Here is an 18,656-nt window from a genome sequence, read left to right on the forward strand (position 1 = left end):
AAGCAATGTTATATCATTTAATAATTCCAGGGTTTTTCTTCATATAACTCAGCTTCCCAGATTATTTGCTCAGCATACAGACTGAATAAGTATGGTGAAAGAATATAAATTTATCACATATCTTTCCTGATTTTAAACCATTCAGTATTCCCTTGTCCTGTTTGAATTATTGCCTCTTTGTCTATGTACGGGTTCCTTCTTGCTATTCCTCATGGTGTTAAGAGTTAATTCTGACCCATAGCGACCCTGTATAGGGTTTCTGAGGAGCAGCTGGTGAGGAACCACCAACCTTGCGGTCCAAACCGACTGTGCAGTCCAGCGCATTAACTCACAGCGCCACACTAGGACTCCACTCTTCCTTACAAGTGTATGGATATTACCCTATCACTAACAGTGTTGTATGTCAGGATATATCTTGAAAAGTTCTGTTTGACAAGGAAAGGAATGCCATTACTCTTCAGTTTGGCATTCCTGGCAGAATAGACCATATGAATGTCTGTTTGAAAATGGCCAATACCAGTCAATTTCAACTCACTAATGACTACAATATCGATTTTTATGGATTCCATTTCATTTCTGACTTTTCTAGATTATTATTTCATATGTTCCACGTTTTAATTATTAATCGATGTTTGCTTCTGTGTCTTCTCAGTTTGAGTTGTTTCCTAGAAGCTAATGAGGATCCTGAAAGCTTTACTCCATCTGTGTCATTAAGGTCAATTCTACTTTGATGAGGCTCTTCCTTAATTATATTTTAATTGTCTTCTAACTGGAGAGGTTCAAATTCTGGCCCTATACCACACAGTGCTGTACTGTTATTCATATGGTTTTCACTGACCGTTATTTTTATAATTAGATCACCAGGTTCTCCTGCCTACGTTATCTTAGTATCAAAGATCCACTGAAATTTGTCGATGACACATGATCCTTCTGGTATTTGAAATATTGGTAGGCAAAGATTCCAGCATCACATCAACACATACACCATCATACCATTACAAACTGACAAATAACACAAAATTCTTGTAGTCCATTGGAAACAAGTAACTGTAGTTCAGAAAACTATGGTGCCATTACTTCAGTAATCAAGCCAAAACAAAAATAGAAAAATATACCACAGCACCCGAGAGCTTGCATAATGTCTATTTGGAATCTTTAATTTAAAAAAATTCAATTGTACATTGTACATACAAATGAGTTATAAGGATGACTTTATTTTCTATCAGAAGTATATATATAGCACCCTTCATTTTAATATCAAAAGTATAACAGAAATTCTTTCAAAGCTTTATTTAATTTATAAAGAATGCTAAAATATAAAATTTCAAAAATACATTAATATAAAAGAAGTAGAAATAGAATAATCAGTAGAAAGACAAGGCAGACGATTAGGAGGAGTCTTTGGGATTTAGATCTGAAACTGAATCCCCACAGCACAACTCCTAATTGCAACTATACCAGTTACTGAATCTTTCTGTCTCAGTTTCCTCATCTAAAACTAAATATACCTTCTTCTATAAAAATGCTTGGTGGCCTGGTATGATGCTGTGGGATAAGTTGTGAACTGTAAGGTCAGTTTGAGTCACAAGGTTGGTGGTTCAAACGACCAGCTGCTCCTCAGAAACGCTGTACAGATCACTATGAGTCTGAACCAACTCGATGGCATTTAACAACATAAAAATGCTTAGCACAGTTGTTAAATGCCGTCAAGTTGATTCCAACCCATAGCGACCCTGTATAGGGTTTCTGAGGAGCAGCTGGTGAGTTTGAACCACCGACCTTGCAGTTCAAACGGCTTTGCAGTCTGGTGCATTAACCCACAGCACCACACCAGGACTTTGCTTAGCACAGTAGACAGTACTAAATAAGTAGTTCATTTGGTGTCTAATAATGAAGGTTTTCTAAGGAGCTCTGGTAGTGTAGTGGTTATGAATCGGGCTGCTAGCCACAAGGTCAGCAGTTTGAAACTACCAGCCATTCTGCAGGAGAAAGATGAGGCTTTCTGCTCCTGTAAAGATTTACAGCCTTAGAAACCATGTAAATACAGGGTCGCTATGAGTCAGAACCAACTCCACGGCATACTTCCACAACCACCAATGATGGTTTTCTACATTATTTGAACCAACCATTTATTAACAATAACTAAAATGTGGCTAAAACCTAGTTTAAAGTTTGGTCTATACATTAGCAGCATCCACACTCCCTGACAGACTAACAAAACTGCAGACTATCAGACTCCACCCAGGTCTGCTGAATTAGAGGCTGCATTTTCACTAGATTGCCAGGTGTTTCGTTTGCATATTAAAGTTTGAGAAGCATTGGGATAATAATGTTTAACTGTATTCTTAGAAGCACTTACCATGCCAAAACTGAAAGTGAGAAGTGGACTCAGAGAGGTAAATGAGCAGAGAAGTCACTTCTGCCATGTGAAGTTCCTAACTTTTCATTTTAAGGCCTCCTGGGCGGCTGGGCTAGGAATGAAAGCCCAAGGCTCACAAAGGATAGGAGTATACATGAAATTCACAATAAACTAAGATGGCAACAGGCTATCCCCTTAGATTTAATATATAACTTCAGATTAACCATCTCTCAAATGACCTCGAACCCTGTCACACAGGATCCTGGCTGGCCAAGAAATCTGCAGTCCTAAACCTTGGATCCAAATTTTAGTGAAGGTCTTAAGCAATTGGCAGAAGAAACCACAAATCTCTCTATGGAAAGGTTCCTTCATTTTTAGGCTTCAAATTGTTCCTACAAATAAATTTTCAAGTATACACAATCAACTAATTATGAAACAAAACTAGCAAAAGTGAAAAACACAGACCCACTAAGATTTCTGATGGTAGTCCCTTTGTGCTACAAGCAATTAAAGCACTTGGCTGCTAACCAAAATACTAGCAACTTGAGTTTACCTAGAAGCACCTTATAAGTGGTGGTAGGGAGTTGGTTCTGACTCATAGCAACTTTGCGTAGGGTTTCGGAGGCTATAAATCTTTACCGGAGTGGAAAGCCTCATCTTTTTCCCGCAGAACGGCTGGTAGTTTCAAACTGCTGAGGTTAGCAGCCCAACTCGTACCTACTATGTTACCAGAGCTCCTTAAGTCCCAGCAATCTGCTTCCAAAAAATCACCACTGAAAATTCTATGAAGCATAGTTGTATTCTGATACATATGGGCTGCCATGAGAAAGAATTGATGAAAAGGACAATGTTTATACTAAAAATTATAGACATAGTAGCAATTCATTGTACCTCAATATAAAGAAAACAAAAATCCTCACAAGTGTTATCATGATAAACAGAAAATATTGAAGCTGTTGAAGATTTCATTTTACTTGGATTTACAATTAATGCTCATGGAATCAGCAGTCAAGAAATCAAACAATGTATTGGATTAGGCAAAGCTGGACAATGAATAAGGAAGACTTGAGAAGAAGTGATGTATTTGAATTATGGTGTTGGAGCCATAAACTGTCAGAAGAAAAATCAAATCTGTTTGGGAAGAAGGGATGGTGGTGAGACTTTGTCTTGTACTTTGGACATGTTGTTAGGAAGGACCAGACCTTAGAAAAGAACATCATGCTTGGTAAAGAAAAAGGGTCAATGAATAAGAGGAAAACCCCCAAGATGGATTGACAGTAGAAGCAACAATGAGCTTAAACAACAATTTTGAGTATGGCACAGGGGTGGATAGTGTTTTGTTCTGTTGTAAATAGGATCACTATGAGTCAAACCAATGTGATAGCACCTAACAACAATAACTGTTCAAAACATATTAGCTATTACCATTAAGCTTAATAAATAAATGGTTAAGCGAACTATGAAAGAACATATTAACTGTGTGAGTTAACAGAATACTTTATGTCATTGTTGCTGTTGTTTGGTGCCATTGAATCAGTTCCTAGAACCATCAACCTGAGTAATATTGACTGCAAACCACAAGTTTGGTAGTTCAAACCCACCAGCTGCTGCTTGGAAACCCTATACAGTGTAACTAACTATGAGTTGGAAATGACTCGAAGTCAATCAACACCATCACCTAAAGACTAACAATATTTCAAACTCAAAAAATACTAAGAGCTTTCATATTAAAACAAGGCACCAGGTTTCAGAAAGCCTCATCTTTCTCCTGAAGACTAGTTGATAGGTTTGAACTGCCAACCTTGTGGTTAACAGTCCAGTGCTTTTCCTACAGTGCCATCAACACTCCCTCAAAATACTTAATACTTTATAGGCTCCTAAAAATATCTGGCTGTTACAATTCTAAAATATAGTATACAATCTCTTTTAGAAACTATCAATGACTTCTTGTTTATATTTACATTTTCAGACATTAGTAATGTTCTATTTCTATTGCCTTATAAGCAAGGACCTTCTAGGACAAATTATATTTGGTGACTGATAAAAACAATCGCTCATGCTTACTATTTTGCAATATCACAAGCATTACCTTCTCAAGTAGCTATCAATACAATCTGTTTGTTCAAAAAGGCCCTCCTACTTCTGTTGCTTTCCACAACACCTAGGAGAGTATCACAATACAGAGTACTCAGTGTGCTACCTGCTGAGTGACTAATGGAAAATCTGTTTCAGTAACAGAATTCCCATGATGGAATGATTGATTATTTTATAGAATTTAAAATTACTTAAATTCACCACATCACAAGCTATTTTACCTTTTTGCCAAAATGTGTAACATTACTCACCACTGCATTTCGCTGTGCATACTGAGCAACCACTCGGGACAACAGAGACCAAAGAGCAGGGTCACCTGGGTTACTGTGGAAATATTAAAAGTGGCAGATTTAGGGATGGCAGTCACTTTACCAAAAAGAGTATAAACCACAATCATTTTATTTAACACATAAATCTAAGACCTTTCAGGCATCTAAAACAATTTCATATTCAGTGCCACGCTTGGTAAAAGTATCTTACTATTTTGAAAACGAACTGTGTAATATATACCAATAGTCCTTAAGGAAGTCAGAAGGACAAATCAGCAATGTGATGATTACAAAGCTAAGAAATAAAGGTAAAGGAAATTTAATATGTTGTGTTCAAAAAAATACAAACAAGATGAAAAAGACTACAGAACATTATCATACAGAGGAAAAATTACTTCTAACAGAAATGGCATCACAAGGAATAAGCTTTCTATTTTAAAAAATTAATCTTTAAAAAATACAGCCCTCAAAGATTGTCAATCAGAATGAACTAAGGAAGGAGAACAAACTATAGATACATTATCTTACTGAAGAAAATAAAACAATCAGTGTTGCTAGTACTAACAATGTATAAATCAAATCTTAAAAAGTTAGTGAATAACTAAGTGACCAAGAAATTCCTAAAACTATCAGCCGGAATAGTACTGAATAACAGTCTAACAATATTACAAACTCGAGAAATACTAAGAGCTTTTATATTAACTCGAAGTTTGAGGTTTAATCTAAATAAGGGTCAAGTTTCTGTTCTGTATCTCTTTATCAACTGAATTTGAAAAAAAAAAAAAAACTTTTGGGAGGAGTTAAATGAGTTCTGAAATGATTATGTGAACTAGGAAACAATATAGGTAAAATAATGGGTACAGTCAGTCAACTGTAACATAAAGCTACAATTTGGTTTCCAAGGTATTGTTGTTGTTATGTGCCTTGAGTCAGTTCCAGCTTATAGTGACCCTGAATAGGGTTTCCAAGGAGCAGTTGGTAGGTTTGAACCACCAATCTTGTGGTTAGCAGTCCAATGCTTATCCATGGGCACCACACCAGGACTTCTTCCAAATCTATACGTTGTTGTTAAACGTTGAGTCAGTTGTGACTCATAGCAATCCTCTATAGGATTTTGGAGGAGTGGCTGGTAAGTTTGAACCACCAACCATGCAGTTCAAACTGACCTTCCAGTCTAGTGCTTATCCTACAGTACCATACCATGATTTCTCCGAATGTATATATTTACCTTTTGAATATTCTTAATAAGCTTTAATTAGGCCCCAAGTTCACAATTACAGAATCTACCTGTGAACAGCTTTGGATGCTTGTCTCTGTACCGCCACACTGTGGCCTTGGAGTGCATAAACAGCAGAAGTGAGAAGGCATCTCTGATAATCATTGTCTTTCTGTTTGATGTGCTTCAGTAATTCATTAAGTGCTGCTTTGGATAGTGTGATATCCTGCATTGCCAATCCTAGAGCACACAGAGCTTGTAGGCTTTCCACAGTTGGTTCCTTTAAGATAGAACTGGACATACACTTGTTAATTGTTTAGTGGTCATGAGTAAACATCAAGTACAAAAACCAATTTACTCAAAGATTCACAAACTAAGCCAAGCCTTAGAGATTAATTTATAAAAGCAAATTTCCTAGCTTACTGACTGCCATAAGTAGCTTAAAAGTAGCAATGGCCTTTCACAGAGCAACAATAACCAAGTTTCTATTCTGGTCATTATATTTAAGTAGGTTTCAGTTCTAGGTAAACAGAATAATTTTGCTAACAAGTGTTCAGTTTCAAAAAAATCCAAAAAGTATGAATACTAAAGAATCTTTAATATAAGATCTGATTTTTAACATTTTGAGAAAGCTTTTTCCTATTTGTTCACTGTTATTGAAACCAGAACTTTTGAAGTATATATTGTATCTATTTGCTGTCATTCCAAGTGAGTATTTTTATAATTAAAGGAGAATTTTTACTTTGTATATTACTATCTAGCATTCTTTGTTCTCTTCCAATGAAAACAAATCAGATTTAGTCCTCCTATATGGGAAAGACAATGTTTAGAAATCTTTATTAATCTTAGTTCTCTACAAATTTAATATTTCTAAAAATCATTATGGATTTTTACTGTAATAAGCCAAAGATATGTTCAAAAACTTTTAAAACAAAGTTTATTAACATTTAATAGAAATGTTTCTAACATTAAAAAAACCACATATTTATCAATATGTATTTCTATTTTTTTTAAAGTATGCAAAGTTAACTCTTATGCCATATTAGTCCAAATAAGAAAGGATGTTAATTAGCCAAAGTCATTTCTAGCAATACAAATAACCACACTCTAAGACGGCACTTAACAACAACAACAACAAGATGACACAAGAAAGAAAACAAAAAAGCCAATAATATAAATTTTGAGTATTAATTTAAAAAAAAGACAATTCCAATTTTTCCTTTAGCTAAATAAAAACAAAACAAAACAAAAAAATTATCTATTCAATATTAATATACAAAATCCTACAAATCAGGTGATGAACTACTCTTACGAAAACTAATATTTATGTTGTTGTTGTTGTTAAGTGCTGTCGAATCAGTTCTGATTCATAGTGACCCTGTATAGAGTTTCCAAGGAGTAGTTGGTGGGTTTAAACTGCTGACATTGAGGTTCACAGTCCAGTGCTGATCCACAGCGCCACACCAGAAGTCCAAGAAACAAATGGTATACCCCAACCCATTGATGTCTCATTAATTCTGACTCATTGAGACCCTATAAGTGTAGAACTGCCCCATAGGATTTACAACCCACCAGCTGCTTCTCGGAAATCCTATACAGGTTGCAATGAGTCGGAACCAACTGGACAGCACCTAACAACAACAATCTTTAAAGAAGCAGACTACCAGATCTTTCTCTAGCAGAGTGGCTGGTGGATTAACATAGTCAACCTTTCAGTTAGCAATCAAGTACTGAACTACAGTGCCACCAGGGCTCCTTAAAAAATAATACACAAAGAAAACTGGAAAAAGATGGTTTTGAAGGGCTGAATGAATCAGGGGCTAATTACTAAACCATGATCTCAAGTCTCCAAGCGTGGTTACCAGTTCAGAAGCAGGAAAGCATAATCCTTTTTCTCACCAAAAGGTTCCTAAAACATTAAGATCTTAATTTACATTGCTTCAAATTCTAATTCAAATATTTAAGTATCTGGTCACCTTAAGTGTTAATGTCAACTTTACATACCATTTAAAGAGCAATGTCTTGGCTATGTCCATTTTTCCTTGTTTATACTCTGTTATTGCCAGAGCTGTCAAGATGTGTGCTTTATCTTGCTCTGATTCAACAATAGACAAGGCTTGCTCATAGGCTATTATATATAATTGAAAAGAAAAACAAAACAAAATAAAATCAATTCTAACTTACAAATTATTGTGGGAATTTTCCTTTCCTAATCCTATTTTTAATAAAGATCTAACTGAAATTGTATTTTACTGTTCCCTGTTTTCACTGAGATGGAATATGAATGTATAATAATCTGAGTTTATCTGTTCCAAGGCAATTTGGGGGATATAATGAGAATAACTATAGGACATCCCCCAATTTATATGTTAAGAATCTGAGTCACTATCTTTAAAGAGTCAGCTTAGTTCAGAAGGAACTAAGGTATCACCAAAATCCCCACGTGAAGACCAGCAATTCCATCATGCAATGTGAACGCTTACAATGAGCTAAACCCAGATATGTGGACATGCACTTAGTTAGCATTTTTGAATAACCCAAAATCTATTATTACTAACAATGGTCGGAGTTTTCATTTCTCAGAAAGTTACACTTAAGCATTGTGGTATAGTGAAGAGTTGCTTTCAAATGCTAACTGAGATATCTACCCTAAGTGATCTTGGGTCTCAGGTTCCTCATCTGTAAAATGAAGATAACACTCAGCTCATAACCCTGCTTGCTATAAGGACTACTCATCATAACAATGCACTAAATAAGGTAGCGGCTTCAAAAGGTCAAATATGGTTCCTGACTCCTAATCACATTTAATACACAGCACCTTCCACCCCTATCTCAATGTCAGAGCTTTCTGCAGATAAGCTAACCATGAATAAGTGCTACCCAGCTTTGTAATAGTTAAGACATGCCCCATAGCATAAAGCATTATACTCACCTTTGCTGCTCTCTTTATAAAGGCCCTTCATAAACAAACCTAATGCAAGACCTATGATGTCTTCCAGTTTTTCAAGGGGTGTTGACTTAAAAGCATGGATAGCTTTATCATAGTCACCAATGGAACTAAGAAGTAGAATGCAAATTACTTTTAATATCAAAAACAATTATGGCTTGTATCATTAAAACACACAGATAATATTACATAAAAGTTCTTTAAATAATTCCACTTATATTTCGATTTTTCTATGGTGGCAAATCAGTAAACTAAAATCGGTCTGGTTTGAAGCTGTAGAAAAAAAGACTTAAAAATTAAACAGAAAGCATATCACTTATTTCAAATAGGAAGTACTTAATGTTGTTGTAAGGAGCTTTGGTAGTGTAGTGGTTACGAGTGGGGCTGCTAATCTCAAAGTCAGAAGTTCGAAACTACCAGCTGTTGCACAGGAGAAAGATGAGGCTTTCTGCTCCCATAAAGATTTACAGCCTCGGAAACACTATATAGGGTCGCTAAGTGTCGAACCGCAAGGTCAGCAGTTTGAAACTACCAGCTGCTCCGCGGGAGAAAGATGAGGCGATCTGCTCCCGTAAAGATTTACAGCCTCGGAAACCCTGTTCAGGGTCGCTATGGGTCGAAACCGACTCGACGGCACTTAACAACAACAACAACAAGTGTCGAAAACAACTCCATGGCACATAACCACTACCACCAATGTTGATGTTAAGTGCTGTTGAGTCAGTTCCAACTCATAGTGACCCTCCACAGGGTTTCCATGGAGTGGCTGGTGGGTTTGAACTGCTGACCTTGCAATTAACAGTCCAATGCTTATTCTATAGCACCACAACAGGTGCTGAAGCTATAGAAAAGGATTATATGTTGAAACAGAAAATACATTTATTTCAAATAGGATATACTAGAAGGATTTAATTTTACACACATGGTTGTGGTAGTGATTCCGACTCATAGCAACCCTATATGAGGTTTCTGAGGAACAGCTAGTGGTTTTGAACCAACCTTGTGACTCAAACTGATGTTCACACTTAGCTTCTTTTAAATTATATTTGAAAATGACTTGCTGTTAGGTAGTACAGAGTCAGTTCTGACTCATGGGGACCATATACAATGGAACAAAACACTGTCTGGTCCTTTGCTAGTGTCATAGTCATTGATTGAATCCAGTGTTGCTGTCACTATGTCAATTCATCTCATGAAGGGGCTTCTGCGCTGACCCTCTACTTTGTTTCTCCAGGAAATAGTCCCTATTGATAGCATGCCCAGAGAACGTGAGACAAAGTCTCACCATTCTACTAAGATCAATCCAGCTGTACTTCCATGAGAAATTTGTTGGTTCTTCTGGCAATCCGTGCTGTATATTCTTCAACACTAGAGTCCAAAGTCATCAATGCTTCTTCAGTCTTCCTTATTCATTGCCTAGATTTCACATACACGAGGTGACTGAAAATATGGCTTGGGGTGTCAGGCGCATCTTAGTCCTCAAAGTGACATCTTGCCTTTTAAACACCTTTAAAGAGGTCCTTTGTGGCAGATTTACGCAATGCAAGAGGTTGTTTGATTTCTTGACTGCTGTTTCAATGGTTTTGATTGTAGATCCAAATAACAATGAATCCTTAACAACTTCTATCTTTTCTCCATTTATGATACTTTATATTGGTCCAGTTAGGCGGATTTTTATCTTCTTTATACTGATAATTTTTTCCCTTTATTTAGTCCTGGTGTGGAGCTGTGGGCTAATGCATCAGAGTGCAAAGTCATTTGAACTGCAAGGCCAGCAGTTCAAACTCACCAGCTTCTCCTTGAAAACTCTATACAGGGTCGCTATATGAGTCAGAATCAGCTCAATAGCACTGAACAACAATAACAATCCATAACGAAAGATGTGGGCTCTGATCTTGATCAATAAGTGCTTAAGTCCTCTTGACTTTCAGCAAGTAAGGTTGTGACATCTGTAATCCTCCAATTCTTAAGCTGCAATCGTCTTCATATTATGCTGCAATCTTCTTCATATAGTTAAGCTTCTCAGATTATTTGCTCAGCATACAGATTAAAGAAGCATGGTGAAAGTATACAAACCAGATGCACACATTTCCTGATTTTAAACCACACAGTATACTCTTGTTCTGCTCAAACACCTATGTCATGATCTATGTACAGGTTCCATGCAAGCACAAGTATTTGTCCTGGCATTCCCATTCTTTATAATTTGTCTATGACCCACACAGTTGAATGTCTTTTCACAGTCAATAAAACACAGTTGAAAATCATTCTGGTATATTCAGCTTTTGGTCAAGATGCATCTGTCATTAGCAATGATATTCCTTGTTTCACATTGTAGTAAGATTTTGTGTCAACTGACTAGGCCAGGACTTCCGGAGGTTTAGCAGTTGGGTGGTGGTGGTTATGTGCAATGGAGTCAGTTCCGACTCATAGTGACCCTGTACAGGGTTTCCGAGGCTGTAAATCTTCATGGGAGCAGAAAGTCTCATCTTTCTCCCATGGAGAAAGTTTTGAACTGCTGACCTTGCGGTTCACAGCCCGATTCATAACCATTACGTTACCAGAGCTCCTCTCAGCTAAGAGGTGCTTATTCCCAGGTGATAAAACCTAATATAGGCAGCTAGCTCTATGATAAGTGGCTGTGAGCAGCCAATCAATTGGAGCGATGCTTCCTTGGGGGTGTGGCCTGCTCCCAAAATAATGTGGGAAAGGCTCTCTTTTTTCTTTTCCACTGAAGACCTGGGACTCTATAATTGTAAGCCATTTCCTTGATAATAAACTTCTCTGTCTATCTATGTATGTATGTACTTATGTACCTATGTATGTATGTATGTATGTATGTATGTATGTATGTATGTATGTATCTATCTATCTATCTATCTATCTATCTATCTATCTATCTATATGAAATCTATATGAAAGCCATTTGAACTGCAAGGTTGGTGGTTCAAGCTTACCAGCTGCTCCTCAGAAACCCTTACAGGGTCGCTATGGGTCGGGACCGACTCAACAGCACTTAACAACAACAACAACAAAAATATATATACACACACACACACACACACACATATACGCACAAATATGTTTCAATGGTTTTACTTCTCTAGAATACCCAGCAAAAAAAGACACATCTTCTTTTGAATATGGCTTGAATTTCCGGCAGTTCCCTCTTCATGTATTTCTTCAACCATTAAAAATTATTTTCAGCACAATTTTACTTGTGTGTGATATCAATGATATTATTCAATCTTTCCCTCAGTCTGTTGGATCCCTTTAGAAAGGGCACAAATATGAATCTCTTCGAATCAGTGGGTCTTCCAATTAGTTGTCTTCCACATTTCTTGGCGCAGACAAGCAAGCACTTTGAACACTGCATTTGTTTGCTCTTTGGTGGTTGTAGAAATTCCTAGAATCTGGATTTTTGTCAATGCCAACTGTATAACTTGGATTTCTTCCTTCAACAGCATCAGTTCATGATCATACGCTACCCTCCTAAAATGTATGAGCACTGACCAACTCTATTTGGTAAAGTGGCTCTGTATTTCTTCCATCTTCTTTTGATGCTTCCCGCATTGTTCAATATTTGCCCATAGAATCCTTGAATATTGAATGTGAATTCAATCAAGGCTTGAACTTTTCCTTTAGTTCTTTCAGCTTCAGAAATGCCTTTTGATTTTCTAACCAAAAGGATCGTCGTTGTTGTTAAGTGAAGTCAAGTCGGTCCCGACTCAGCGACTCTGTATAGGGATTTGAGGTGAGTTTGAACTGCCAACCTCATAGTTCACAGTCCAGTTCTGATCCTACAGGGCCATACCAGGATACATACACAAATATTAAATCAAAACAGTAGAGCCTATGGATGTGCTTCTATCCCACAGTTACTATAGAAAAGAGCTGCCTATCCCAGAACTGGACTAAAATCTATATGCACAAAGGTTTCATACTGAACCATTGTGTTTGGGGGCTGCTCTCAGCTTTTGGAATCCTTCCTTAATTTGAGCCAGAAACCATCCTTTCATACTTATATTTTCTAGTATGTGATAGTTACGGTTTGTGTCAACTTGTGTAGATCTGGCTTCTCAGTGATTTGGCAGTTAATATGTAGCAATTTCCTATGATGAGATCTAATACAATATATTTCACTCCCTATGATATGATCTGATAACCAGCCTTGATCTGGTGTAATTATCCCATGTGTTGTAAATTCTCACTTCTGTGATATTAGTGAGGCCAGGTGGATTATACAGAATTAAGGTGCATCTTGAGTCAATCTCTTTTGAGATATAAAAAGGATTAAACAGGCAGTAGAACTGAGAAGGACCTACTATCATAAGGCAAGAAGAACCAGGCAGGAGTGGAGCAGAGCACATTCTTTGGACGTGGGTGTCCCTGCACTATTAAGCTCCTAGATCCAGAGGAAGACTGATGCCAAGATGTATGGAGAGCTTCAGAGAATGCTGGGGCTAACGATACTGAAAGGTGACAAGGACCTTTCTCCAGAATCAGCAAAGAGAGAAAGACTTCCCCCAGAGCTAGCCTCCTAAATTGGGAGAAAATAAGTTTCTATTTGCTAAAGGAACCCACTTCTGGTATTTATGTTTTAGCAGCATTAGATAACTAAGACATGGTCCTAGTTCTACCCTCTAAAAGAATTGATTTTTAACTGCTTACCGAAGGAAAGTCATCTTTGAGAATCTGAGGAAATGTATACGATTGCCTCTCTACCTCTGAAATGTACACATACACACAATTTTTTTTTTTGCATATAATTTCAAAGCAATTCTTAGACTCCTAAAGCGAAGTTCCACTTTAAGAAGGTAGAGAAAAAAAAAAAAAAAAAAATCCAATTCGTCTTCCAATTAGTCAGATTTCCACTATTACAACAGCCACTGCCTCTTTCAAATGAACTCTTGTTCAGTTTAGAGACAATCAGTTCTAAATTTGACCTAAACCATCAGTTCCTTATTTGAGTTAGGGATTGTTAGAAGTACAGGAAACCGCTAGCACAGCTTGGGAATCACATATCCTGAGGGACTGTCATCCTCTTCCTCATTTACGTATGTCCCACTACTCTGGAAACTGTTCATTACCTCACCAGTCCCATGGGTTTCACCATAAAAACTCAACAGATCACAGAATTCAAGGAAAGAAAAGAATGCTTACCATAACAATCTGCCATAGTTTCTTATTGTAACATTATATGCATCGTGGTCTTCTGTAGTCTGTAACAACAGAATTGCCCTTTAAGAAAGGACAAGGTATTTTAAATGATCTATGTGCAATAATACTCTTTTACCATTTCTCCTTAGCTAACCAGACAGATTTTTTTTTCTTCATTTATTTCTACTAGTTCTTTAATGCTAGTTTTAACAGTTCATAACTATTAAGTTGGTACTAAAAGCAAGTGAAAATATTTAGACTTTTAGGATATCAAGAAAATAATGGGGTGAAATAAATTGCTGTATTTGAGCTCTAAATACCTCAATCATTTTAATCTAATGACACACTTTTATGTCATCATTTTTAAGTCTAGACATATTTGGGGTATAAGGAAAACTCTTAAAAATACTTGGTTACGAATCAGGCTGCTAATCTCACGGTCAGCAGTTCAAAACTACCAGCTGTTCCACGGGAGAAAGATGAGGCTTTGCTCCCGTAAAGATTTACAGCCTTGGAAACCCTGTACAGGGTCGCTATGAGTTGGAACCGACTCCACGGCACATAATAACAACAACAACATATATTAGTAGTTTAATATACAAATTGAATGCGTTCATATGTCCAAGCCTGTCATGTACAGGAAAGCATTTAAGCAATAATGAGTTTAGAGATAGGAAAAGCCATCCCTGAAGTCTCAGAATGAACACATACACTCCACAGACATGTGAGGGGCCTGGCAGCATAGTGCTTAAAGTACTCAAACTACTAACCACAAGGTCAGTGGCTCAAACTGAACAACTTCACTGAAGTTTTACAATGAAGATTTACAACCATGGAATGCCTATGGGGCAGTTCTACTCCGCCCTACAGGGTTGCTATGAGTTGGAATCTACTCAACGGCAATGGGATTGAGTTTGGTTTCTTAACATGCAGTCAGCCCCTATTTTCTACTCATGCTGTTCCCCTTAGGCAAGTTGGAAAATGCCTTGGTGACAAGAAGAAGTAGAATATTTAGTAAAATGTTTTTTATGTGTGCTTAAGATTTTTGTTAGGTGCTGTTGAGTTGACTTTAACTCACTGCAACCCCATATGACAGAGTAGAACAGCCCCACAGGATTTTCTAGGCCCAGACTGCAAAGCCGTTTGAACTGCAAAGTCAGTGGTTCAAGCTCACCAGCTGCTCCTCAGAAACCCTATACAGGGTCGTTGTGGGTCGGAACCGATTCAATGGCACTTAACAACAACAGCAATCTTTACAGGAGCATATTATAGACCTTTATTCAGTGGAGCCACTGGGTAGATTCAAACCACTAACCTTAAGGTTAGCAGATGAGCACTTAATCATCGAGCAATACCTAAGAAATGCTTTTTATATCCCCAATGTCAAAATGAAACAAAATTTTGCTGAGAAGCCTAAAAGACACTGCAATGGAGATTAAAGTCCAAGTTCCTTGTGATTAGATTCTCAGCTAATTTGTGATTTCAAGCCTCAGATACTTAGTGTATATCTAATGGCTGCAGAGTTGGCATTTTTAAGCCAAAGGTACTATACACAACAAAGTTCCAGATACCCTAAAGTTATCCAATTTTCCACTTAAAAGACTGATCACTCTTGTATTCTACCACATTTAGTTAATTTACTGATACACTTACTGACTCTGAAGGAACTAAAATCATAGTTTCTCATAAACTGCTTTCCACATACACTTGAAAAAATAACCTGATTATACAGCCTCCAATACCATCTAGCGTTTACTCCTTTGAACTGCAGACAGGTCCTTACAGGGATATGACAAAGTATTTAGTATACCTCAGTTATTTATCTGACAAAGCTTGTTTTAAACAAGCTCTGAGATTGAGGGCACTAAATATGTTTCAGAGGTTAAGCTATCAGGTCTTTTAACTTTTCATCTAGTTGTTACTCATGAGCTCAGTAGTTACTTAATCAATTTATTTTCACAGAATAAAACTGAACCTAATTTCATTTTCTATCACTGATCTTTTCATTCTAGCATACTGGCTTTCTTGTTTCCCAAACATGCCAAGTTCACTGCTGTTTCAGAGCACTTTCTCTCACTGTTCCTTCTGCCTAGGATGTCTTTCCCAATAACCATATGGCTTGTTGCCTCGCCTCATTCAGGTCAAGGTTTAACAATCTCCTTACTAAATCTACATCTCTTAAACTTTCTAAAACAACATGCTTGTCCTTGCATGCTCTGTCCCTTTACCCTACTTTGATTGTCTTAGCAATTACTACCACTGCAGATGACTATTAGCTTACTATATGTTTCCCCACATCAGAATGTGAGTTCCATGTCCTTTTAAATCCACTGCTAAATTGCCAGTGCCAACAAGGACAATACACTTCAACAAATATCTGTTGAATGAATAAATATGTAGTAGATATCAAAATAAGGATAACAGGTAGCACAGTGGGTTAAATGTCAAACTGCTGTAACCAAAAAGTCAATGATTTGAACCTATCAGCTGCTCTCTGGGAGAAGAATGTGTTCTATTTTTTTTTCTTTTGTTTCCATAAAGATTCAGCCTTGGAAATATCATGGGATAGTTGTACTATGTCCTATGAGTAGAAATCAACACAATTACAATTAGTTTGTTCTTGGTTTAAATATTAAAACGATTCAAATGAAAAACATCATACAGTTTTTGTTTCTCCTCTGACTAAACACATATAAACCTAGACAAGTGATATAGGGACAGCTTTCTCTAACATAAAATCCAAGTGTACTTTGGTTTTGTTTTTCCTCCCTTCTCATTCTTTTGCATTAGGCAACAGCAAACAAAATATGGCTGAAAACTTGGGACTGCATCTTTCCCCATAAATGATGTAATAATATGTAGTGAAAGATCAAGGAATGAGTCAAAACTTCTACTTAATCTCAAGAGTTAGATTAACTAAAAAATGCCACCTGATAAACAAGGACTGAGCACTTCAGTTAAATGTACACTTTACCTTTGGTATGCCTCTGCTGCTTCCTTTTTCAGTAGAAGATGTTCATTTAAGTAACCCAACATGGTGAAAGCTGGAGCATAATCTTGAATTCTTTCTGGAAAGCCAGAAATACCTTGACTTCACAGGTGTACACTGGTTATATTTATAAAAATTTTCAAAAATTTCAAGCTCTTAAACACCAGACTACCCCCGAAGCACTGGCATTGTTTAAGAACAGTGGGCTAATTTTATCTTGAATATAAAATGCAGGTAATCATTTAATAATTTTTTAAAAATTATTGAATAGTATTTCATAGTTATGTTTTACAGTTTAAACATTTTTAATTATCCTGATATAATAATGATTTGAAATTCTACCTCTTATTAAAACTAATCACGAGATTTATAAGGCAATTCAGTTCTATGGCTAACTGCATACACCTTCCCAAGATTAAATTTAGGAACAATTTCTCTTGTTTTTTTCCAATTTATATGTGTGTGGGTCTTTTTTTGTTTGTTTGTTTGGTTGTTTTTTTTAAAATTAACTCAATACTGTACAATAGAAAGAGAAAATGATTTGGGCACTTTCAATGCAGCAATTTTAATGTCAAAAGGCACCACATATCTCCTAAGGTACAACAGAAAAAAAGAACACAACTCATCCTGGTATTGAAAAGCATACCTTCAAATGATTCTAATTAAGACAATGCAGTGTAGCCACATCTTTAGGTGATGATTATGTTCCAACATCAGAGCATTACATAAAAGTCATATAGTAAAAGTTATTCTTTAAAAATCTCTAAAATCACCATATAACAAGAGGGACACTGACTCCATCCTACCTTCACAAAGCCAAAACAGTCAGAACAAAGAAAGGAATTATCCACATACTCTCTCTAATCCTACTCCCCTTTTCCTAGTTTTGTTGTAGCTGTTGTTCAAAAACATATATGGTTGAATCTTTTGAGTACATGAGTTGGCTCCTCGGCAGAATTAAACACCTAGCTATCATAACTGTTATGGAGTGATTCATTCGTTATTTTAAGTATCTGAACTTTGCAGAAGGGTAAAGATTGGCCTCTCTATGTAAGTATTTCACAAATACTACCCATCATGCTAGCAAATCCATCATAAAATTTCTGACCATACACTTTCTCAGCGGGTCTATATATTCACTGCTATTGCTGTTATTAGGTGCCATCGAGTCAGTTCAGACCCATACCGACCCCATGTACCACAGAACGAAACTGCTCTGGGTCCTGTGCCATCTTCACAATTGTTGTCGTGTTTGAGCACACAACTGCTGCCCCTGTGCCAATCCATCCTGTTGGGGTTTTCTCTCTTTTTCGCTGACCCACCATTTAACCAAGCCTGTTGTCCTTCTCCAGGGACCGGTCCTTCCTGATAATATGTCTGAAGTATGAGAGACGAAGTCTAGCTACCTTGGTTTCTAAGGAACTTTCGGATTGTACTTTCTTGTTCTTCTGTCAGTCCATGGTACCTTGAACAGTCTTCTCCAACACCATAATCCAAATGCAGTAATTCTTCTACAGTCTTCCTTATACACTATCTAACTTTCCATGTGAACATGAGGCCATTGAAAATACCATGGCTTGGGTCAGGCACACCTTAGTTCTTCAATTGTTATCTTTGCTCTT

General features: G+C 36.9%; 1 protein-coding gene across 1 annotated transcript in view; it reads right to left on the bottom strand.

The window, feature by feature from the left end:
- Positions 1-18,656, bottom strand: part of TTC37 (tetratricopeptide repeat domain 37) — a 126,174-nt gene that overhangs the window by 33,329 nt on the left and 74,189 nt on the right. The window contains exons 26-31 of the mRNA XM_006867880.1: positions 17,020-17,113; positions 14,049-14,126; positions 8,871-8,995; positions 7,943-8,066; positions 6,010-6,231; positions 4,705-4,777 (exon numbers count right to left, since the gene is read on the bottom strand). Of these exons, the coding sequence (XP_006867942.1) occupies positions 4,705-4,777; positions 6,010-6,231; positions 7,943-8,066; positions 8,871-8,995; positions 14,049-14,126; positions 17,020-17,113 (716 nt within the window). The remainder of the gene's footprint in view (positions 1-4,704; positions 4,778-6,009; positions 6,232-7,942; positions 8,067-8,870; positions 8,996-14,048; positions 14,127-17,019; positions 17,114-18,656) is intronic.

Source organism: Chrysochloris asiatica, unplaced genomic scaffold, assembly GCF_000296735.1.
Source record: "Chrysochloris asiatica unplaced genomic scaffold, ChrAsi1.0 scaffold00111, whole genome shotgun sequence".
In the NCBI taxonomy this organism is placed as follows: Eukaryota; Metazoa; Chordata; class Mammalia; order Afrosoricida; family Chrysochloridae; genus Chrysochloris; species Chrysochloris asiatica.